Consider the following 24,989-nt stretch of genomic DNA (forward strand, 5'->3'; position numbering starts at 1 on the left):
AGCTTCCCAGGCGCCCCCCCCCCCATTTTTTTTTAATGAGGGCACAGCCTGGCTTAATCATTTTGTGAGTTGATCACAGAAAAAGAACTTTCTGACAAATTTTAGAAAAATTGAATGGAGGGAACACAAGCCATTAGATGTTCAGTTACTTAGTTACAAGCCACAGAAACCTGGCTAATTTGAGCAGAAAGACAATGTATTAAAGGATATTAGGTGGCCTTGGGATGAGGATGGGGCTAGAAGAGGCAGATGATGATAAAGCTTAAAATTCCTGCAGTTAGGAACAACATCCAGAATTACACTTGAGAACCAATCTGATTTCTGTCCCTATAGTTTTGCTTGTTCCAGAATGTCTTATAAGTGGAAGCAAACTAGAGCATAGCCTTTTTTGGTCTGGCTTCTTTCACTTAGCCTAATGAATTTGAGTCATTCATGTTTTGGCATGAACCAGTAGTTTTTTCTTGTTTATCCATTCACCGTTTGGGGGATATTTGGATTGTTTCCAGTTTTGAGCTCTTATGAATAAAGCTACTAAAGTTTTCATTTCTCTTTGGTAAATACCTAGGAGTGGGATTACTGGGTCATATGGTAAATGTATGGCTGCCAAACTTTTCTAAAGTGGCCATGCCATTTTTTTTCCATTTATTTTAAGTAAACTCTACATCCAACATGGGGCTCAAACTCATGACCCCAAGATCAAGAGTGGCATGTTCTACTGACTTGAGCCAGCCAGGCACCCCAGGCCATGCCATTTTGTATTCCCACCAACAGTGAGAATTCCAGTTGTTCCATATCCTTGCTAGGACTTTTTAATAACAGCTTTTTGTTTTTGTTTTTGTTTTTAGTTTAGCCACAAGAGTAGGAGTGTAGTGATATCACATTACAGTATTAATTTTCATTTCCCTGAAAATTAATGATGTTGAACATGTTTTCATCTGATCATTTGCCATCTTCATCTTTTCTTTGGTGAAGTGTCTATTCAAATCTTTTGCCTATTTTTAAATTGTATTTTTTTTTAAAGATTTTATTCATTCATTTGACAGAAAGAGACTCAGCGAGAGTGGGAGCACAAGCAGGGGGGAGTGGAGAGGGAGAAGCAGGCTTCCCGCTGAGCAGAGAGCCCGATGCAGGGCTCGATCCCAGGACCCCGGGATCATGACCTGAGCTGAAGGCAGCCGCTTGACTACTGAGCCACCCAGGCGCCCCAAATTGTATTATCTTCTTATTGTTTGTCTTACTATTACTGAGTTGTAAGAGTTCTTTGTATACTCTGGAGACAGATACTTTATCAATTATCTTCTTCCAGGTGGAAGCTTGTCTCTTCATTTTCCTAACATGTTAATGGCTTTTGAGGAGCCATTTAATGAGGAGCCTTCATTTAATGAGTCCATGCACAAGGGTGAAAATATTTTAATATTGATGTGGTACTATTCATAAATTTTTTTATTAGCACTTAGGTCCTTCCATGAAAGGTTTGCCTAATCCAAGATTACCCCTATATTCCTATTTTTTCTAATATTTTATTTTATGTACTTTTAAGGTAAAAATGTGGGGCTTGAACTCACAACCCCTTGGGTTCTGGACACCAAGATCAAGAGTTGCATTCTCCACTGACTGAGCCAGCCAGGCACCCATCTAACAATATTTTAAATTTTGTCTGCATTTAAATGTTTTATCATTAGCATTTGCCTTTTTCCATTTCTTAATAGGAAAAACTGGAACTTATTAAGTAGATAGTGGCAGAAAAATAATTTCAAAAGTCTTTAAACCACTACAACATTAAATAAGCAATATTTTACTCTGCAACTACAGATTATTCCATATTTTTCCTATTTTAAATGAAGTATTAATAATTTTAGTTTTTGCATTTTGATCTATGAGCCATTTTGAGTTCGTATTTTGTATATGGTGTGAGGCAAGGGTACTTTTTTTTGTATATGGATGTCTGCTATAGACTGAATGTGTAACCCCCAAATTCATATGTTAAATCCTAACATCCAATGTGATGGAATTTGGAGGTGGGATATTTGGGAAATGATTAGGCCATGTGGTGGAGCTGCCATGAATGGGATTCGTTCCATTATAAAAGACACCCCAGAAAGCTCCTTTGCCCCTTCTGTCATGTGAATACACCTCTTTATGAACCAGGAATCAGGCCTCACCAGACACCAAATTCGTCAGTGTCTTGGTCTTAGGCTTCCCAGATTCCAGAACTGTGAGAAATAAATGTTTGTTGTTTAAGCCACACAGTCCATGGTATTTTTGTTATAGCAGCCAGAACTAAGACAACATCTAATTGTTCCAGAATCATTTGGTGAAAAGTCTGTTTTTCTCCATTGAATTACTTTGGGATCTTTTTAAAAAATGAATTGTCTATATACATATAGACCTATTTCTGTAAAGTCTGTTTTATTCCATTGATCTATATGTCTATCCTTATGCCAATACTACACAGCCTTAATTACTGTAGCTTTATGGTTAGTCTTGAAGTCAGGCAGTGAGTCCTCCAGATTTGTTCTTCATTTTCAATATATTCTGGCTATCTTATGTCCTTTGCTTTTCCATATAACTTTTAGAATCTCAATTTGCTGGGATTTCTCTTGGGATGGCATTGAATTTATAGATCAATTTTAGAGAGAATTGCCATATTAACACTATTAGGTCTTCTAATCCATGAACAGTTATCTCTCTAAACTCAGGGTTCCTGACTCAATCATAATTTATTAAGTATATGTGTCAAGGACAGTGTAAGGGATATCAGGATGAATAAGAAAGTATTTTGATAAAGGAAAATACTGGTGGGTTAAATAAAATACCTAACATTGAGAGTTTTTAATATTTTTTAAGGATTTATTTATTTGAGAGAGAGAGAAAGAGAGAGCACACAGAGGGAGAGGGAGAAGCAGACTCCCCATTGAGCAGGAAGCCGGATGCAGGGCTTGATCCCAAGTCCCCGGGATCACGACCCAAGCGGAAGGCAGATGCCCAATCAGCTGAGCCACCGGGCGCCCCATAGAGAGTTTTTAGTATTTTAAAGAGCACTATTACCCTTTTCAGCTGGAATTGGTTTGCAATGGAAAGGGATATTTTCAGCTTGAAACTCAATTGTGTAGCCCTCTCTGATTATGTGTGGACAGGTCCCTTGATTTTGTATAGCAAGCCAGCCAGGAGATTTTAGAAAACTCAGACTAAGAACGGTATGTAAATTGGGATGCCTGGGTGGCTCAGTTTGTTAAGCAGCTGCCTTTGGCTCAGGTTGTGATTCCGGGGTCCTGAGATCGAGTCCCGCATTGGGCTCCCTGCTCAGCGGGGAGTCTGCCTCTCGCTCTCCATCTGCCTCTCCCCCTCCATCTGCCTCTCCCCCTGCTCATGCTTTCTCTCACTCTCGCTCTCTCTCAAATAAATAAATAAAATCTTTAAAAAAAAAAAGGTATGTAAATTTAGATATGGTTTCCTTGGGGTACTATGGTGTAGTATTCAAACCACCATCCATTGTCTGGTCCATAGATTAGTCTCAGGACACAGCCCCCAATGGACCCCAAATATCCGAGTCCTCTGAAAAGGAACCATAAGCAAATACAAAATGAACTAAAAATGGTAATGACTCTTCTAAGAACTATGGAATACAGGGCAGCCTGAGGAGCTGTGGGGCAGTACCACCTGAGTAAGGACAACTCGCTTTATCCACACTCTTATAGCAGTCAAGTAGGGGCTTTGGCCCTTTTCGGGGATGATAGGGAATCAGAGGGGCTTTGTCACCACGACTCCGTATCAATAGCTGTTAGCAGAGGATACAGGGCAGAGCAGAGCAGGAGTGCCCAGCAGATATGGCAGTACCCAGAGAAAGGTGGCACCCTCTTCTCAGCTGCTTGGTCTTGTTCCTGCGCACAGGTGAGACCTACCTTCAGCCTTCCCCTGAGTGTTTGACAGGCCAGGGTCCTACTACTGCCAAGGTACCAGCCCAACATAGCTCACATACTCAGTATCTCATCTGATCCACTCAGCAGTATGTGAGGTTAAGTTTTAATCCCATTACATAGATGACAAGACTGACCCTTATAGCACTGGATCTGTTGCTATAACCACCAGGTTGATTTCTCGAGCTATGAGTTCCAGAGATAATGTGAGTTTTACTTACCATTTTACATTCTGACAACAGGAATTTTAAGTGTCTTCATTGCCCTCATAAACTCACTGAACACTTCAGTTGTTTATCATGTATTTGATTTCTAGGGTGTTTTTTTTTTTTTTTATGACAAACATAATCCATCCTTTAGGAAAAAGTGGTTAGTGAGCAAAGCAAAAAGAAAGAATCACACAGGGGCGCCTGGGTGGCTCAGATGGTTAAGCATCTGCCTTCGGCTCAGGTCATGATCCCAGGGCCCCGGGATGGAGCCCCACATCTGGCTCCTGACTCGGCGGGGAGCCTGCTTCTCCCTCGCCATCTGCCTCTCCCCTGCTCATGCTCTCGCTCTCTCTCTCTGTATCTCTCTGTTTCAAATGAATAAATAAAATCTTTAAAAAAAAAATCACACATGGTGGGAGCCATAGGACGGTAGAGAACTCAGAAGAAGGAGCAGCAGTGCCCACTGACATGGTTACAACTAGAGGAAGGCATGGGGATGGGTAAGGCCCACAGAGGAATGGCATGGAGGTACCTAACCATCAGGTAATTGGACTCATGTTTGAATACAAATGAGACCCTTTTTTTTGGCTACCATACAGGAGAAACCATCATCTACTTTTTAGTATACACATTTTCAGAGCTTTCTCTATGCACAAATGCATTATGCAAACATTTATATTTTTACAAAAATGGTCTGATACTGTATATGTGGTTCTGAAAACTGTTTTTTCTTTATTGTTATTTTACAGTGTACCATGAACATTTCTTCCATGCACAAGGGTGAAAATTCCCTACTGAAAGACGGAGAACACTGTAGTTGGATCAAAAGGCTGCTGGTAACAAGAGTGACACCTAAAGCAAAATATCAGCTTAAGGTTAAAGCACATAGCCTGGCAAATGCCTGCCAGGGAAAGCAGCGGCAGCAATATTCTCATCAGAGAAAACAAAATTGAAGGCCAAAGGCATTAAAGATATGGGATATCATGTAAGCCTCTTTGGCCCCTACCTCCACCCCTCACCCCCCTGACACCCCGTTGCCCCCTTGGGGCAAACGGATCCTGTACATCTCTTTGCATCCAATGAAAACCACCCATTTTCTGTTTTTTCCTTAGCTCTTCCTGAGCCCTTGACATATCTCCACATTCTCTCATCATCTCCTCACTGCCCAAGTGCCTTTCCTGTAAGTCCTCCTGATAGTCCTTGGGGGAATCATCTGTCCCCCTGTCTGTTTTTCTTTTTGCTTTCCTGGGCACGTAATCTTCAGCTGGGCGCTTCTCAGCAGCCCGTGGCTCACTCTCAGGCTTTGCCAGGGATTCTGGCTTGCCCTCACCGTGTGGTTTTCCCTCATTTTCAGACTTGCCCTGCTTTTCTTGCTTTCCCTCATCTTCTGGTTGTCCCTCATCATCTGGCTGTCCCTTATTCTGGAGCTTTCCCTCATGCCCTGGCTTCCCCTCCACGTCCAGCTTTTCTTCCTCATCTGATTTTCCTTCATCTTCAGGCTCTACGTCATCTTCTGGCGTTCCCTCGATTTCCAGCTTTCCTTCATTTTCATTGTAGAGTTTTTCCATGTTGAGATTTTCCCTTCTTTTCCTTGTCCTGCGGGGTAGGGTGGGATAGGGGGTTAAGAGAAGTCAAAAGAGACAAGGGAGACTGAGGACGTGGAGGTGGAGTGCAGGTGCTGATGGTACTGGCATCCTTCCCCTTGGCTGGGTTCCCCTGACCTGCTGCCCAAGCCCTCCAAGGGTGTCTTTTGCCCACCCTTTACCCCACAATTCATCCCACACGTGAGAGCCAACCATTTCCCTGGCAGGCCCTTTGCACCATCCCTCGGTGTGGCCGGGTGGGTGCAATATACATGGTGGTGAGATGGGCAGTGGGACCTTCAAATTCTGCCCAAACTGTGCCCTCCGCACCCTCCCCCCCCCCGTTCCTGTCCAGTGCCCCTCCCCCGTTTCACTCACCTGCAGGAATTCTGAACAGGTTCTTCCTCCTTTTCTAGCCTTGCAGAGTGCTGGGGACAGACAGACAGACCTATACACAGGAGACAGGGCCAGGGCCTGTGCGCTCAGCCAACTGAAGTTTCTTTCCTGAACCTGGGCCCTCCTCAGGCAACATTTCCCTCTCCTACCTCCCCCACATCCCAGCCGCCATTACTTTTCAGGCCTCAGGCTCCAAGCCAGGATGCTTTCCAAACTGTTTGGGTGTCTGTATCCCCCTCCCCTGAAGGCAAGCCGCCCACCCCCACCCCCTTTCCGCGGAGGTCAGTATTTCCTTTTAGGTGCAGAGTGTGAGAGGGGGTTATTTCTAGAATATGCCTACATTTCACTGTCGCACTGCAGGGGCGCCCCCCCATTTCAGGTCCAAAAATGCATGGAGGGCGCACAGGAGGGGCGTCGAGGAGGCGGCGGGGTGCTCTCTCCCCACCTGCCCACGTCCGCGCTGCATCCCCCTCCCCACCGACCTCCCGGACCCCTCCCCACCCCGCGCTGCTCACGGATCCTACTGCCATCCACCTCCACCCCAGCCCGGGGCCGCCAGCAGCGCCCACCTTCACACTGACCTGCGGGGCCCGGGGCAGGCCTGCGCCTCCTCGGGCTCGCCGAAGCCCGCTCGCCCCTCGCCCGCCGCCCGGGCAGCTCAGGGAGCTGGTTCCGCGCGGGTGATGGGAGCGGAGGGCGCAGGGACCGGACCGCAGGGCGGGCGAGCGGGCGGGCGCGGGGGCTGCTGCCCACGTCGGCGCCCAGCCGGTCACGTGAGCGCCGCGTCACCCGAGCTCGGTCCCCCACCCCGCCCCCTCACCCCCATCCCCAAGGGACCGAGCAGCCGCACACGGTGGGGGGCGGGGTGGCAAAGGGGGAATCAAGGCGAGAGCAGGAGCCCGGAGGCTTCCCGACCGCAGGTGCTTCACCTGGCGCATCTCAGGTCCTCGCACAGCATCCCTCTGCGAGGTACGTCATTGCCAGGTGTGACCGCTGATCACAGGGACGGTACCCGACTTTGCCAGGAGCGCTCAGCAGCTGAGTCCCACAGGCTGCTTCCAAGAGCGGCTCTGCCTGACTCCAGAGCCCAGGTAGTAGTGCCCACCGGGAAGCGGCGCTGCCACCTTGAGTAGCTGTGTTCCTGGGCCTCTTCTCTCAGTCCACACGTTCTCTCTCCCTGAGAGATTTCTGTTCATTTCCCTCTAAGCACAGATGATTCTCAAATCTCCATCTCCAGGCTGTTCCCTCCCCGAGCCTTAGATCCGTTTCTTTGCTTTCCCACCAGCAGTATAGGAGAGTGCTTGGTTCTTCACACCTTTTCCAACATGTGTTGGAATACTTTTTCATTTTCACTAACATGATAGGTGAGTAGTAGTATCTCATGGCATTTTATTTTGCATTTTTTTGACAATTTAAATATCACTGTAAATTGTTCACGTCTTTCCACATTTTCGTTGGGTTGTTGGTCCTTCTCTCATTTTCAGTATCCTTTATACATTAACAATATTAGGCCTTTATGTTATATATGTTGCAAATATTTACTTCCAGCTTGTTAGTTGCTTTTCTACTTTGTATATGGTGTATTTCTGCCATACATTTAAACAGTAGTCAAATTTATCAAACTTTTCTTTTATTCCATCTAGATTTTGATTCATAGTTAATTATTTTCCTCTGTGAGGTCAAAGAGGAATTCACCCATTTTTTCTTTTAGTACTCATATGGTTAACTGTATTTGTCCCAAGGGCATCTGTGGTTAGGAATAGAGGTTAAGTAATACACCAGTGCCAAACTGTGTTGAATCTACTGCTGACTCAAGGCAGCTAATCAAAGACCCAAGGCTCATTATAAGGGAAGGGATTTCCTAACAAACCATCACCCGTATAATGCTGGGAACCTCAAATGTTTCAGTTTAAGGGTAATTATAAACTGGAAATAAACTAGCTCTCACAAAGTCTTTTAGTTTGGCCTTGCAACATCTAATTGGACTAGTAAACTTTAAGCTTTAAACAAAGATTATGGTGGTTCCAGACAGGAAGAACCCTTATAAGCCCTGACCAATGCAAATAAAATCTTCTCTGGAGTAAGTGTCCATCATCCTAGGCCCCAAATTATTTCAACCAACAATTGTTCATGTACAAAGTCCACACGAAAGATAACTAGGAATACAAATAAAAAAAGACATCATAAATATGAAGCGGTAGAGACAACAGCCAACACAAACAGATCCATTAGTTTTGAATGATCTGAATCATCAGATACAGACTATGAAAACACAATGCTTAGTGTATTCAGATAAATAAAATCCAATCTTGAAAATTTCAACAGGGTGCCAGAAATCAGAAAAAGTGAAAAAAAAAAAAAAGGGAATTCTAAAACTACAAAAAAAAAAAACTTCAGCTGAAATTAGAAATCCAGTGGATGGCTTTAACAGCAGATTAGATGCAGCTCAAACGAGAAGTAAAGAACTAGAAATTATGTTCAGAAGAAACTATCTATAAGGCTGTACAGGTAGTCAAAAAGATGGAAAATTCAGATGGGAGGGCATGGTAAGATCTAACAAATGTTTACTTGGAGTTCCAGAAGGAAAAGAGAAATGGAAATGTTCAGAGGCAACCTCTGAAGAGACAACTGAGGATTTTTCAGAACTGATGAAAGACACTGATCCATAGATCTAAGAAGTCCAAGATATCCCAAACAGGATAAGAAGAAACTCACACATAGATGCATAATAGTGACCTTTCAGAGAATCAAAGACAAAATCATAAAAGTAGCCAGAAAAATAGAGTACACCTTGAAAGGAACAAAAGTTAGGCTGATTGATGGCTTCTTAAGAGCAACAATGGAGGTATGAAGACAGTAGAATGGTATCTTTAGCAACTTGAAAGAAAATAATTGCCAGCCAAAAAAATTAAGAACCAGGAAAAATACCCTTCAAAATTAAAGGTGAAATAAAGACCTTTACAAATAAACAAAAAAGGAGAGTTTGCCATCAGCAGGCATGAACCAAAGGAAATACTGAATGCTACAGGGCATTTTTCACGTGGCAGGAAAATGATCCCAGATGGAATACTGGAGATAAGAAAGGGAAAAACAACAATTAAAAAGACAAATATGTATGTAAACTTAAATCAATACTACATAAAACTAGAATCTTAATTCATATCAACAAATGACATATGAGTCAAGAAGGCTAAAGTAAAAGTACAAAATTAATATTAGCCTTTGATTAAGTCAAGACTGTATGCTCTAATTGCCAGAAAGCCATTAAGGTAAAACTTCTAAGCTAATAGAGGGGCAAAAATAAGAAAATAATCCTAAAGAAGAGAAAACTAACATACATCAGATGGGACATAGAAAAGGAACTTGCTTACAATGGTTAACTTACATCTATTAATATCAGTGAGTACATTAAATATAAATGGTTTACATGAAGCAATTGAAAGATTTTCAGACTGGAAAAAACACAATGTTATACTGTTTACAAAAGACATCTGAAATATAAAAATACATAAAGACTGAAAGTAAAAGTATAGAAGAAAATTATAACATGAAAACAGTAACCAAAAGGAAACCATTGTAGTTAAATAACAAAATAGACTTCAAAGCAAAAAGCATTACAAACCATAACAAGTGTCACTTTATGGTATTTTAAAATTTATATGCACTTATTAGATTGACCTCAAAATAAATAAATCAAAATTTGACAGAACTACAAGGAGAAATAAATTTTCCATTTTAGCATTAACACTTCTATCTCTGTAACTGTGGAAATATTTAAAGTGTTGAAAGGAAAAAAAAAAAAACCCACCAAATTAAAATTTTATATTCAGCAAAATTGTCCTTCAAAAGTGAAGGAGAAATAAAGATTTTTCTCAAACAAAAACTGATGACCAGCAAACCTTCCCTTAAAGAAATGTTAAAAACTTTTCTCTAGGCAAAAGAAAATTGATCAGCAACTCAAAATAGGTCAGCAACTCAAATCTTCATAAAGAACAGTGGAAGGGAATACATGAAAGTATAATGAAATTGTTTCCTTTTTCTTATTCTTAAGTGATACAAAAGATAAATGTTTAAAGTACTAATATTAACAATATATTTAGTGATTATAGCATATGAATAAGTGAAATGAATAATGAATACTCTGTAATAGGGTACCTATACTACATATAAGTGAAGCAGAAGATGGTTTTTTGAAAGTAAACCTAGTTAAAAATATATATTGTAAAATTGAGGGAAATAAGTAAAAATTTTTTTAAAAGAAATATAATTGATACACTAAGAGAAGACAAATGGAATCATGTAAAATACTCAGAACTAGAGAAGGCAGAAAAAGAAGCCTTGGAAACAAATGGAAAACAGTTACACATTGTTGATATTAATCCAAATATATATCAAGAATCATTTTAAATATGAATGCTCCAAATACACCCACTAAAGACAGAAATTGTCAGAATGGACAAATAAAATCCAACTATATGTTTTGGACAAGAGGCCCATTTTAAAAATAAAGACTGGGTGCTTGGGTGGCTCAGTGGGTTAAGCATCTGCCTTCGCCTCAGGTCAGGATCCTGGGGTCCTGGGATCAAGTCTTGCAACGGGCTCCTTGCTCAGCAGGGAGCCTGCTTCTCCCTCTGCCTGCCGATCCCCCTGCTTGTGCTCTCTGACAAATAAATAAATAAAGTCTTTAAAATAAATAAATAAAGACTCTGAAAGTTTACAAGGAAAGCAATGGAGAAAGATTATATACCACCATATATACTAATCAAAAGAAATATGGACAAAAAAGGATGCTGGAGGGGTGCCTGGCTGGCTCAGGGGGTACAGTATTTGACTCTTAATCTTGGGGGCATGAATTCAAGCCCCACAGTGGGCACAGAGCCTACAAAAAAAATGCTGGAATAGCTATATAATTTCAGATAAAGCAGACTTGAGAACAATTAAAGTATCAGAGATAAAAAAAAGGCACTACATAATGACAAAGGGATCAATTATGGAAAAAACCAAACACATAATAATCCTAAATACGTATGTACCTAACGAAAGTGTCAAAATATATGAGGCGGGGCGCCTGGGTGGCTCAGTCGTTAAGTGTCTGCCTTCCGCTCAGGTCATGATCCCAGGGTCCTGGGATCGAGCCCCGCATCGGGCTTCCTGCTCCGCGGGAAGCCTGCTTCTCCCTCTCCCACTCCCCCTGCTTGTGTTCCCTCTGTCGCTGTGTCTCTCTCTGTCAAATAAATAAAAATCTTAAAAAAAAAAAAGAGGCAAAAACTGATGAAACAGAAAGGAGAAACAGACAAATCTATTATTAGAGTTGCAGACTTCAACACCCCCAGTCAGTAATTGACAGATTAAGCAGGCAAAATATCTGTACGGATATAGTTGACCTGAACAGCACTATTAATCAACTTGATCTAAATGGCATTTATAGAACATTCCATCCAATATCAGAACACATTTTTTTTCAAGTTCACATAGAACATTCACTAAGAGTCCATATTCTAGGCCATTAAATACACCTTAGCAAATTTAAAAGAACAGAAATCATAAAAGTATGCTCTCATTGGAATTAAAGTAGAAATCAGCGACAGAAAGATGGAAAAACACAAAAATTTGGAAATTAACACAATTCTAAACACATGAGTCAAGGAAAATTTCAAGAGAAATGCAAAAATATTTTGAACTAAATGAAAATAAAATTAACCTATCAAAACTTTGGGGATATAGAAAAAGTAGTGCTTAGAAGGAAATTTCTAGCTTAAATGCGTATGTGAGAAAATGAAAAAGATCTAACATCTATAATCTAAGCCTGCTTCTCCCTCTCCCACTCCTTCTGCTTGTGTTCCCTCTCTCACTGTTTCCCCAGGAGTGGAAGAGGGAGAAGCAGGCCTCCTGCCGAGCAGGGTGCCGGATGCGGGGCTCGATCCCAGGACCCTGGGATCATGACCTGAGCCGAAGGCAGACACTTAATGACTGAGCCACCCAGGCGCCCCCCCTTCATTATCTTCTTAATGTCCATGGAATCACTAGTGATAACCTCACTTTCATTTCTGATTTTGTTAATTTGGATCTCCTTTCTGTTTTCGATAACCTAAGTTTTCTCTTCAGGAAACTAAAGAAAGGTAATTTTAAGCCTAGTGCAAGCAGAAGAAAAGAAATTAATATTAATAATCAATACAACTAAAACAGGAAAAAATAGGGAAAAAAATCAACAAAACCAAAAGCTGATTCTTTGAAAACATAAAAAAAATTGATAAATCTCTTGCCAGGATAATCAAGAAAACAGAAAATTCTAAAGATTTTATTTATTTGACAGAGACACAGTGAGAGAGGGAACACAGCACGGGGAGAGGGAGAGGGAGAACCAGGCTTCCCGCAGAGCAGGGAGCCCAATTCGGGGCTCCATCCCAGGACCCTGGGATCATGACCCAAGCCGAAGGCAGACACTTAACAACTGAGCCACCCAGGTGCCCCAAATAAATAAAATCTTAAAAAAAAAAAAAAGATAATGAAGGAATTCTATTAACAACTCTATGCCTACAAATTTGATAACTTAGATACAATGAACCAATCTCCTTCAATGATACAAACTACTAAAACTCACACAAGGAGAGAACAATAACCTAAATAGCCCTGTATCTATTAAAGAAATTGAATCAATAATTCATAACCTCCCAAAGATAGAAATCACCAAGACCAAATTCTACCAAACATTTAAGCATCACCAGTAAACATTTAGAGATCACTAGGGAATTCTACCACACATTTGGGTAAGAAATAATGCCAATTCTCCACAATGCCTTCCATAAAACAGAAGTAGAGCGAACGTTTGATTTATTCTCTGAGGCCAACATTACCCTAATTCCAAAACCAGATAGAAGGCATTATAAGAAAGGAAAACTACAGACCAGTATCTCTCATGAACACAAACACAAAATCCTCAACAAAGTATCAGAAAATCGAATCCAACAATGTATAAAAATTATGCACCTAACAAGTGGAATTTATTGTAGGCATGCAAAGCTGATTTAACATTTGAAAATAAATCCGTGTAATCCACCACATAAACAGACTAAATAAGATATATCATATGATCTTATCACTTGATACAGAAAAAGTATATGACAGAATCCAACACCCATTTATGATAAAGGTTCTCAAAATAGAATTAGAGGGGAACACCTCAATTTAATAAAGAATATCTACAGGAAACCTGTAACAACATACTTAACGGTGAGGAGGACGCTTCATCCTAATATCAGGAACAAGGCAAGGTATTCTTTTCTCATTGCTCCTATTAAACATCATCCTGGAAGTCCTAGCTAGTGCAATAACACACACACAAAAAGGAAATAAAACATATACAGATTGGAATGGAGGAAATAATACTGTCTCTTTGCAGATGACATGATTGTCTATGTAGAAATGCCACAGCACTGACAAACTCCTGGCTACAAGATCTGTAAGGCTGTAAAGCTAATATACAAGAGTCAATTGCTTTCTTACATGCCAGCAATGAACTGGAATTTGAAATTTAAAAATATCATAAAAAATAGTACTCCCCAGGGGCACCTGGGTGGCTCAGCCGTTAAGCATCTGCCTTCGGCTTGGGTCATGATCCCTGGCTCCTGGGATCGAGCCCCGCATCGGGCTCCCTGCTCTGCAGGAAGCCTGCTTCTCCCTCTCTTACTCCCCCTGCTTGTGTTCCCTCTCTCGCTGTCTCTGTCAAATAAATAAATAAATCTTTTTTAAAAAAAAGTACTCCCCAAATGCAGAATGCGCCTAAAGAATCTAAGTGTGTTACAAATCTATGAAACAACCCCACTGAAAGGGATGGAGGAATAAGGTGTTGACATAGGGTAACTTTGGGAGTGGAGTCTATAAAACTAAAGGCAAAAATTTGTCTCTATATAAATAAATATATAAAAATAATTGAAGCTGAAAACATATATAAACATGCACATATACACACGGGTTATTATGTATCAGTAGATCTCCTTGCTGTCAACTGCGAGGGCCTAGAAGCAATGATACCCCAATAGTAATGAGTACCCTTAGCACCCAGATCTTGGTTTTGATACCATTCTCTAACCAAAGGTACCAGGGCCCCTTGAAGAAATGGCAAATTCTAGGACTTGGACAGGAACTATACAAGACTACACCATCTTGTAGTGCCAGAAAGTATTAAACACACACATACACGTGCATGCCTGCACACATACACACACAGTGATGGGAGGAGGTATGTTAAATAAATACAAGAGCCAAGTGAAAGAGCTCGCAATGGCCAAGTTGGAACAATTAGAGCAATGAAAGTATGTGAAGTAGTATTAGATTATAATCCAAAGTATAAAATATTGATTGCTGGATCGTAAGGTAGTTATATTTTAACTTTCTGAGGAACAATGGAATATTACTCAGCCATAAAAAAGAATGAAATCTTGCCATTTGCACCAAAGTATAATGCTAAGTGAAGTAAGTCAGTTAGAGAAAGACAAATACCATATGCTTTCACTCATATTTGGAACTTAAGAAACCAAAGGGAAAAAAATGAGAGAGACAGACATAGCAAGAAACAGACTCTTAATTATAGAGAACAATCTGATGGTTACCAGAGGGGAGGGTGGTGTGGGGATGGGTTAAATAGGTGATGGGGATCAAGGAGTACATTTGTCATGATGAGCACTGGGTGATGTATGGAATTGTTGAATTACTATGTTGTATACCTGAACTAATATAACATTGTATGGTAACTAATTGGAATTAAAATTAAAACTTAAAGAGTCCATACTGATACCCTCAAGTAGGTGGAACCTAACATCCCACTCAGTCCTTCTCAAGTATGGGCTGTGCATAGTGACTTTCTTCCAAAGAGTACAGTATGGAAAGGGAGAAATAAGAGTAACTTTACCATGGTGAATCCTGACAAACACTACCTCAGCCAGGTCATGAAAGTTAACCACAGTGGTAATATTGATAGTATGTACCCTTTTTAAAAAAAGTAAACTAGACACCCAACGTGGGGCTTGAACTCATGACCCCAAGATCAAGAATCACATGTTCCATGGACTGAACCAGCCAGGCACCCTGTTTACACGTACCCTTTATATAATGTAGTGAGTATGGCACTTACCTATCTGGTCCTCTTCCCAAAAGCACTTAATGCCTGTGTAACCACAAGAAAAAAATCAAGCAAACTTGAATTGTGGAACATTATACAAAATACCTGACCAGTACTTCTCAAAAGTGTCAAAAACAGGGAAAGTGAGAAACTGTCACAGCCAAGAGGAGCCTATGGAGACAAGATGACTAAATGTAAGGTGGTAACCTGGATAGGATCCTGGAACAGAAAAAGGACATTAGGGAAAAACTGAGGGAATTTAATATGTACTTTGGTAAATAATAATGTATCAAAATTGGTTGTGACAAATGCACCATACTAATGTAAGATGTTAATAAAGAATACTGTGAATGGGGTATACAGAAACTCTGTACTAGCTTTGCAATAATTCTGAAAGTCATTAACTCCTAAAATAAAAGTTTATTAAAAAAAAACACTAAAAGCAAATAAAAGGCTAATGAAGGGGGGGGGGGGGGGGGGGGGGGGGGAGGAATCACATAGGTAGATGGATCTGTTGAAATGGTAAGGCAGGGCTTAACAGGAACTTCCTGAGAGACAATTCCTCCTAAGAAAAAAGTGTCAGCAGACAAGAGATTAACAGGTGAGAATAGCACAGCATCTGGCCACTCAGATTTTTCTGGCTCAATCTCCAGTATCAAAATCCAGTGAAGATAGTTGTATGGAAAAACACACACAAACTGACAAAAATTCTGGAAAGGAGTGTTTTCTAAAAACTTTATATCAAGGCCCAGTGACAACTGGGTACTACCCACCTGAATTAGGGTAACTCTGCCGTAGGTAGAGAAGAATTCTCCACCTTTCTGTTGAGACAGTGTTGCTTTAGTCCATCATGGTCTCCAGCCCACCAGTAGCAGGGGGGCTTCAGGAGGGTACAGAGCCCCTGAGAACGGGCACAGTGCCCAAGACACATGGCATTACCCAGGGGAGAGTGGCACCCACCTTTTATCTGACTTATTCCTAGACACAAGTGAGACCTCTTATACCTCCCCCAAACATCTAACAGAATTCTGGTTCTGCTAGTGCAAGGCAAAGGGTAGGAGCCAACTCAACACAGCTCATACTCATTTCCTCATCTGATCTTCTCCACAACCCTGGAAGGCAAGTTTACCCCATTCGACAGATGACAAGACTGTTTGTTACAGCAATGGATTAGTATCGGCCAGGTTGAGTCTTCTAGCTTCCAGTCTCAAAGACAAGTTTGAAACATTTTATATCCTGACCAAGAATTTTCGGTGTCTCCACTGCATTTATGAGCAATCTGAACAGTTGTTTTGATTGCTTGGTATATACTGTTTTCATGATGAAAGTAATCTATGTTTTTTAGGAGAAAATATACAAGGAACAAAAAAGAATAGAAAAAAAAAATCACCCACAGATCACCAGGACATAGCTTTCAGAGTTTTCTCTGTACATAAATCACTAGGTAAATACCTTTGTAGTTTTACAAAAATGGACTGATGCTATATATGGTGAACTTTTTTCTTTTTAATTTTATAATATGCCATAAACATTTTCCCATGCAATGGACAAAAATCTGCTACTGAAACATCGAAGGCTGCAGTTGGATAACAGGGTGATAGCTAAAGCAAGTATCAGCATAAGGTTAAAGCACAGGGCCTGGGCAAATACCTGCCAGGGGCACTACACAAAAGGAATGTCTTCAAAGCCCCTCTGTGGGGCCCTGCACCCACCCCTGAGTTCCCTTGGGCCCCTCGGGTGGAAGGGGTCCTGTAAACTTTTTTGCATCCACATAAACCCCCCCAATTTCTGTCTGGTTTTCTTCACCTCATCCTCCACCCTGGCCATCTCGTCAAATTCTCTTATCATCTCCTCATTGCTCAAATGCATATCGTGTATGGCCTCCTTATATTCCTTGAGGCACTGAGCCAGCCCCTTGTTGGTTTTTCTTTTGGCCTTCCTGGGTACATCATCCCCAGCTGGGCGCTTTCCTGCAACCCTTGATTCGATGGCTGGCTTTTCTTCTTTTGACTTTTCCTCATTCACTGGCTTTCCCTCATTCTCTGATTTTTCTTCTTTTGGCTTTCCCTCACTCACTGGTTTTCCTTCTTCTTTTGGCTTTCCCTCACTCACTGGTTTTCCTTCTTTTGGCTTTCCCTCACTCACTGGTTTTCCTTCTTTTGGCTTTCCCTCGCTCACTGGTTTTCCCTCTTCTTTTGGCTTTCCCTCACTTACTGGTTTTCCTTCTTCTTTTGGCTTTCCCTCGCTCTCTGGTTTTCCCTCACTCTCTGGCTTTCCCTCACTCTCCGGCTTTCCCTCGCTCTCCGGCTTTCCCCCCATCCCTGGGTTTCCCTCCATCCCTGGGTTTCCCTCCATCTCTGGGTTTCCCTCCATCCCTGGGTTTCCCTCCATCTCTGGCTTTCCCTCGCTCTCTGGCTTTCCCTCGCTCTCTGGCTTTCCCTCGCTCTCTGGCTTTCCATCTTTTGGCTTTGTCATACTCTCTGGCTTTTCTTTATCCTTTAGTATTTCCTCATCTTCTGTCATTCTCTCGTTTTCTAACTTTTCCTTGTCTTCCAAAGTACAAGCTACTTCTGGCTTTTCCGCATCCTGTGACTGTTCTTTGTATTCCATCTTTTCTTCGTTCTCAGTCATTCCTTCATTTTCACTGCAGAGTTTTTCCATGTTGAGCTCTCCCCTCCTTTTCCTGTCCTGGGGTGGGGAGGAAGAGGAGACAAGGGAAACTGAGGGCTTGGGGGTGGAATGCAAGTCTGGATAGTACAGGCATCTCTCCCCTTGTCAGGGTTCCCCTGACCTGGCCCGCCTTTAAGTGTGCTTTCTGCCCACCCTCTCCCCTCACACACGTGAGCCAACCATTTCTCTGGCAGGCCCTGCCATTTTCTCTACGTTTGCTCAGCACGGCAGAATGTGTATAAACGCGTTAGGAGGTGGGCAGTGGCGCCCCATATTCTGTGGGTGCTGTACCCTCCACACTCCCCACCCCTCTGGGTCCCTATCCAGAGACCCCCTTCCTTCACTGACCTGCAGGGATTCTGAACAGATTCCTCCTCCTTTTCTAGCTTTGCAGAGTGCTGAGAACAGACACGCAGACCTGCAGACAGACAGGAGACAGGGGCTGCGCGTTTGGGTGGATGCACAGCAACTCGGCCCCTTTCCTGCATCCCGGCCCCCCTCATCCAACGTTTCCCTCCCCCACCTCCTCCGCCCCCCGCACCCCAGCCGCCATTTCTTTTCACGCCTCGGGCGCCAGACCAGGATGTTTTCCAAACTAATTTTGGATCTCTTGTGTCCTTCTCCCCCGGAGGCAACTCGCCTCCCCACCCTCGAGGTCAACTTTTTTTCTCTACGCATGGAGTGGTAGAGGGGGTTTATTTCCACGGTCTCACCGGCGGGGCGCCCCTTAGCTCACCAGCTCCGGCTCCAAAATGGACGGAGGGTAGCGAGAAGGAGGTGAGGCGAAAAGGGGCCACGGCCACTAGGGGTGTCCACTCTTCCCCCCCCTCCGCCGATTGGTCGCTAGCTCCCCCTTAGCCATTTTCCCACCGCCATCTCTATCTGCACTCCGGCCAGCTTCCCTCAACCCGGACCCCATCCCCACCCTTTTTCCTCTCCGTGTTCGTGCCTCACCCCCCATTCCAGGGTTCCGCAGGCGGCGACGAAGGCCCTCACACTTACCTGAAAGAACCTGGAGCAACAATTAGGAGCTCGCAGACCGCTCCGGATCCGACCGCAGGGGAAGAGGGCGGGCCCGCGGAGTGGTGCCCACATCTGCGCCCCGGCGGTCACGTGAGCGCCGCGTCACCCGAGCTCGCCCCCCTCCCCCCGCCGCCCCGCCCACCGGCCGGCGACTGCCAGTCACCCCACCGCTCTCTGGAGCGCTTCCCCTCTCACCTCTCTGGGCCCTTTTGTCCTTTTTCTCTTCTTGAGGTGGTCAAAGGAATAATTTTAATAAAAACCACAGAGGCTTTTTTTAATGGGTTGGGCGGTCGGGGGAGGAGTCTTGACCGTGTTGCTCTTAATTTCCATTGAAAGAACTAGAGCCAGCCAATGAAATCGTATGACTGTGAACTTTAATGTGGTACATAGAATATTGCACTTTATTTTTTATTTTAATTTTTTAAAGATGTATTTATTTATTTGGGGAGGGAGGGGCAGAGGGAAAGAGAATCTCCAGCAGACTCCCGGTTGAGCTCCGAGCCCATGAAGGGCTCCTTCGCACCACCCTGAGATCAGGACCTGAGCAAAAATCAAGTCTGAGGCTTAACGGACTGAGCCACCCAGGTGCCCCAGAATATTACACTTCAGAAAAAATTAGGAAAAATGTTCCCCTCGAGATAAAATTGTTCCTTTTTCCTGACATGCGCAAACATAAATTTTCTAATTATTTAAATCTAAAAATAAAATTATATTTGAAGCAGAATAAAGGAACAATTAATTTTTTTTATAAGGGAGAGACTAAATATACAACGGACAATGACCTGACCATACATGACAATAGAACTGGGACCCACAACCTCTGCAGCAAGCAGGCCAGGAAACCAAACCATAGCCTCTGAAGCAATCTTCAGGACTTGATCAATGACTGCCAACCTCCCTATTTTTGCCTCCCACCCCCCCCACCCCGCAAGAGAAATCCAAATATCCTCTCCAAACCAATCATATAAGATGGACTGCTTTTAGCTAGCCTGCTTCCAGCTTCCCCACGCCAACAACTTCCAGTTAGAGAATACTTAAAGTCTTCTCTTTGGTCCGAGCTAAAGCTTTTCCACTCCCCAGAGACTTTCAGTCTCTGCCAAACACAAGTAATGGTGGCCTACTCCCTTGTTATAACAAGTTCTGAATAAGTAGTCTCTGTTTAAGTTTTTTGTGTGGAAGGCCTTTAAAAATATAATAAAGACATGAACAATTAAGGAAAACGTTGATAGATTTGACTACCTGAAAATGTGTACCAATTTCTTAAGGGATTGGGGACACATGCACTCTTCCCTGCTCTTGGTGAGTGGGATGGTAAAAAAGTGTTCTGAAAAGTAAGCTGGTAAATTGTTTTAAAATAAAAATGTTTGATATTTTGGTTCAGTAATTCCACTTCTAATATTTACCCGTGGAGAGAATTAATAATGTGCTAAAATATAATCTTATGTTTTAAAAAATGTTTTGTATTATAAAAATTCCCATAATAGCTGTTTATTATGCATTTATTCTTTGCTGGAACTAGGGCTACAGTATTAATTATGTAGGCTTTGTTTACAATGGAAAAAATGGAATATCACAATTGTCTATCAGTACAAATTTAGTTACATAATCTTATTAATACATTTGTTTACATTTGGTTAAAAAAATAATTAAAATGTTGGGTTCTAAATACACAGTGGAAATTATTAACTATTTATAATCCCCAATTACTATGGGTGTTGGGACACAAAGGATAACCACAGGATGTGGCATTGACCTCTAGAGAATGCCACCTATGTGCCAGGAACTGTGTTAGCTACTTTATCTTACCTGGTGCAGAATTCATTTATACCTGATAAAGGAACTCACACTTCAAAGAAGCAGAATGATTTATAAAGCTATAAGCTTAACTCAGTGTGATATTGGAATAAGCATAGCAGGAGGAATGAAACACAGAGATCCCACTAACATACCCAAGTATAAAGGTTTTTAGTATGTGATAAGAATCCATCTCTGGTCAGTAGTGAAAAATAGGTTATTATGGAAATTATATTTGTATAATTAAATAGTTAAAGAAAAATGAAGATCCTTATTTTCTGACATACTATCAAGTTCTTATAGGCCAGTACAATGAAATAAAAGGCATCCAGATTGTAAGGAAAGAAAGAAAACTTCCTTTATTTGCAGATGGCAAGACCTTGTATGTAGAAAATCCCAAGAAGTCCACTAAAGAACTATGAGAACTAATAAATGAGTTCAGATCAATACATAAAAATCAATTATATTTCTATATGCTAGCAGTGAATGATTTAAAATGGAAAGTAAGAAAACATTTCCATTTAAAATAGCATCAAAAACAACAAAACACTTAGAAATAAATTTATTAAAAAGTCTAAGATTTGTACACTGAAAACTATAAAATACTGTTCAAAGAAATTAAAAAATAAATAAATGGAAAGACATCTTATGTTCACAGATTGGAAGACCTAATATAAAGATTCCCAAATTGATCTACAGATTCAACACAATCTCTGTCAAGATCTCAGCCGCCTTGCTTGCAGAAATTTACAAGCTGATCCCAAAATTCACATGGAAATGCAACAAACCCAGAATAGACAAAACAATCTTGAAAAAGAAGGGCAAAGTTGGAGGCCTCACGCTTCCAGATTTTAAAACACTATAAAACTATAGGAATCGAGATAAGGTGGTACTGGCATAAGGACATATAAATCAACAAAATAGAATTTAGAATCCAGACATAAACCTTCACATTTATAGTCATGGATTGTCAACCAGAGTCCAAAGAAAATTCGATGGTGAAAGAATGGTCTTTTCAACAAATGGTGCTGAGACAACTAGATATCTACATGCAGAAATGAATTTGGACCTCCCCTTCACACCATATACAAAACTTAACTCAAAAATAAATCAAAGTCCTGGGGGCACCTGGCTGTCTCAGTCAGTAAAACATGCAACTCTTTATCTCAGGGTCCTGAGTTCAAGCCCCACTTTGGGCGCACAGCTTACTTAAAAAAATAAAATAAGGGGCACCTGGGTGGGTCAGTTGGTTAAGCGACTGCCTTCGGCTTGGGTCATGATCTCAGGGTCCTGGGATCGAGCCCCACATCGGGCTCCCTGCTCGGCGGGAGGCCTGCTTCTCCCTCTCCCACTCCCCCTGCTTGTGTTCCCTCTCTCACTGTCTCTTTCTATGTCAAATAAATAAATAAAATCTTTAAAAAATTAAAATTAAAAAAATAAAATAAATCAAAGTCATACATGTAAAAACTGAAACTATTAAACTCTTAGAAGAAAATAGAGATGTAATTCTTCATAACCTTGGATTAGGCAATGGTCTCTTAGATATAACACCAAAATCTCAAACAACAAAAGAAATATAAATAAATGGGACTCTATCAAAATGAAAAATTTTTGTAATTCAAAGGACAACATCAAGAAAGTGAAAAGACAACCCACAGAATGGAAGACAATTTCGAAAGTAATATATCTGATAAGGGACTTATATCTAGAATATATAAACATCTGTTGCAACCCGATAAGAAAACAGATAACCCAATTTTACTTTGGGGATTTTGAGGCTTTTTAAAATTGAAATATATTTGACCTATAACATCACTTAAATTTAAGGTGTACAACACGTTGATTTAGTAAAGTATATATTATAATGTGGTTGCCACTGTGGCGATAATTAGCACCTGTGTCATGTAACATAATTATCATTTCTTATTAGTGGTTGGAATAATTACAATCTAGTCTCTTAGTAAGTTTAATGATTATAATCTAATATTATTGTCTATATTCACTGTACTGTGCATTAGATCTCTAGGACTTAATTACTATTCATTGTAAGTTTATAACCTTAGACAACATCTGTCCTATCCCCTCACCCCCCAGCCCCTAGTAAGCACCATTTTACTCTCTATTTTTGCAAGTTTGGCTGTCTTAGATTCCACATATAAGTGATATTGTACAATATTTGTCTTTGTCTGACTTGTCTCACTTGGTATAATGTCCTCAAGATCTATCCATGTTGTCACAAATGGCAGGATGTCCTTCTTTCTCATGGCTGAATAATATTCCATTGTATAAATATACCACATCTTCTTTATCCCATTCATTTTCTGCACAGAAAAAGAAGAAAACAACAAAAAGAAAAAATAGCCTACAGAATGAGAAAAAAATATTCACAAGCCATCCATCAGATAAGGGGTTAATATCCAAAATATATAAAGATCTCATACAATTCAAAAACAAAGAAACTCAAACAATCTTATTTAAAAATGGACAGAGGTGGGCGCCTGGGTGGCTCAGATGGTTAAACGTCTGCCTTCGGCTCAGGTCATGATCCCAGGGTCCTGGGATCGAGTCCCGCATCGGGCTCCCTGCTCAGCGGGGAGCCTGCTTCTCCCTCTGCCTCTCTCTCTCTGTCTGTCTCTCATGAATAAATAAATAAAATAAAATCTTTAAAAAATAAAAAATAAAAATGGACAGAGGAACTAAGTAGACATTTTCACAAAAGCCCAAATGGCCAACAGATACATGAAAAGATGCTCAGCATCACTAACCATCAGGGAAATGCAAATCAAAACCATAGTGAGATATCACCTCACACCTGTTAGAATGGCTATCATCAGGAAGACAAGAGATAAGTGTTGGTGAAGATGTGGAGAAAAGAAAAGACTTGTGCACTGTTGATGAAAATGTAAATCAGTTCAGCCACTATGGAAAACAATGTGGTAGTTCCTCAAATATTTTCTAAAAAATTAAAAATAGATCTAGCATATGATCCAGCAATTCTACTTCTGGGTATATACCTAAAGAAAATGAAAACAGGGGGCGCCTGGGTGGCTCAGTCGTTAAGCGGCTGCCTTCAGCTCAGGTCATGATCCCAGCGTCCTGGGATTGAGCCCCATGTCCGGCTCCCTGCTCCGCGGGAAGCCTGCTTCTCCCTCTCCCACTCCCCCTGCTTGTGTTTCCTCTTTCGCTGTGTCTCTCTCCATCAAATAAATAAATAAAATCTTAGAAAAAAAAAGGAAAATGAAAACAGGATATTAAAGAGATATCTGCACTCACTTGTTTATCACAGCATTATTTACAATAGCCAAGATATGGAAACATCCTAAGTGCCCATCAACTCAATTTTGAAATGAGCAAAGGATCTGAATAGACATTTATGCAAAGAAAATATAAATATGGCCAATAAGCACGATGTGTTCAACGTCATTAGCCATCACGGAAATGCAAATCAAAACCACAATGAATAACACTTCATACTCACAAAAAGACAGATAATAGCAGGTGTTGACAAATATGTAGAGAAATTGGAACCATCACACACTGATGGTGGAAATGTCAAATGGTGCAAGCACTGTAGAAAACGGTGAAAGAACCCAGTCACAAAAGACTACATATGGTGATTTCACTCATATGTGGAATTTAAGAAACAAAGCAAATGAACAAAGAAAAAAAGACACAAACAAACAAACAAAAAACCCAGACTTTTTTTAAAGATTTTTTATTTATTTATGCAAGAGAGAGAGAGTGAGCAAGAGAGGGAGCACATGAGCAGGGACAAAGGGAGGAGGAGAAGCAGAATTCCCTGCTAAGCAGGGAACCTGACACCGGGCTTGGTCCCAGGACCCTGGGATCATGACCTGAGCGGAAGGCAGACACTTAACTGACTGAGCCACCCAGGCGCCTCTAGACTCTTAAATATATAGAACAAACTGGTGGTTACCAGAGGGGAAGTAGGTGGGGGCAGAGGTGAAGGAGATTAAGAAAGAATACCTTATCATGATGAGCACCGAGTAATGTATAGAATTGTTTAATCACTATATTGTATGTCTGAAACTAATATAACACTGTACATTAATTATACTGGAGATAGATAGATAGATAGATAATTATAACCTCCCAGACACTCCACACTAAAAAAATAAAATAAAAAGACGACATATGGTATGATTCCATTAATATGAAACATCTAGACTAGGCATATTCTTAGTGAGAGAAAGATTAATATTTGCTTAGGGCCTGGCTGGAGGAAGTTAGGGGAAAATGAGTAGTGACTGCTAATGAA

The 24,989-nt window shown here is 41.3% G+C and overlaps 2 protein-coding genes across 4 annotated transcripts; both read right to left on the bottom strand.

Moving 5' to 3' along the window:
• Positions 1–4,833: 4,833 nt before the first annotated feature.
• Positions 4,834–10,027, bottom strand: TCEAL3 (transcription elongation factor A like 3). 3 transcript variants are annotated; one of them, XM_035019155.1, is made up of 3 exons: positions 7,035–10,027; positions 6,088–6,157; positions 4,834–5,722 (listed from the first exon to the last, which is right to left on the bottom strand). In XM_035019155.1, the coding sequence occupies exon 3, from the start codon at positions 5,692–5,694 to the stop codon at positions 5,092–5,094; it is 603 nt and encodes a 200-aa protein (XP_034875046.1). In that variant the 5' UTR covers positions 5,695–5,722; positions 6,088–6,157; positions 7,035–10,027; the 3' UTR covers positions 4,834–5,091. The 3 variants fall into 3 exon arrangements, with proteins under 3 accessions (XP_034875046.1, XP_034874963.1, XP_034875123.1); XM_035019072.1 differs by lacking the exon at positions 7,035–10,027 and adding an exon at positions 6,687–6,801; XM_035019232.1 differs by lacking the exon at positions 7,035–10,027 and adding an exon at positions 6,675–6,801.
• A 6,682-nt stretch (positions 10,028–16,709) lies between these two features.
• Positions 16,710–19,050, bottom strand: TCEAL4 (transcription elongation factor A like 4). Its single transcript, XM_035018971.1, has 3 exons — positions 18,896–19,050; positions 18,242–18,311; positions 16,710–17,911 (listed from the first exon to the last, which is right to left on the bottom strand). The coding sequence occupies exon 3, from the start codon at positions 17,882–17,884 to the stop codon at positions 16,886–16,888; it is 999 nt and encodes a 332-aa protein (XP_034874862.1). The 5' UTR covers positions 17,885–17,911; positions 18,242–18,311; positions 18,896–19,050; the 3' UTR covers positions 16,710–16,885.
• Positions 19,051–24,989: the final 5,939 nt, after the last annotated feature.

Source organism: Mirounga leonina, unplaced genomic scaffold, assembly GCF_011800145.1.
Source record: "Mirounga leonina isolate KUSES-001 unplaced genomic scaffold, KU_Mleo_1.0 Mir_101414, whole genome shotgun sequence".
In the NCBI taxonomy this organism is placed as follows: domain Eukaryota; kingdom Metazoa; phylum Chordata; class Mammalia; order Carnivora; family Phocidae; genus Mirounga; species Mirounga leonina.

Coding starts and splice junctions, on each gene's coding strand:
- TCEAL3 (XM_035019155.1), bottom strand. CDS start 5,694: ATGGAAAAACTCTACAATGAAAATGAAGGAAAGCTGGAAATCGAGGGA.
- TCEAL4 (XM_035018971.1), bottom strand. CDS start 17,884: ATGGAAAAACTCTGCAGTGAAAATGAAGGAATGACTGAGAACGAAGAA.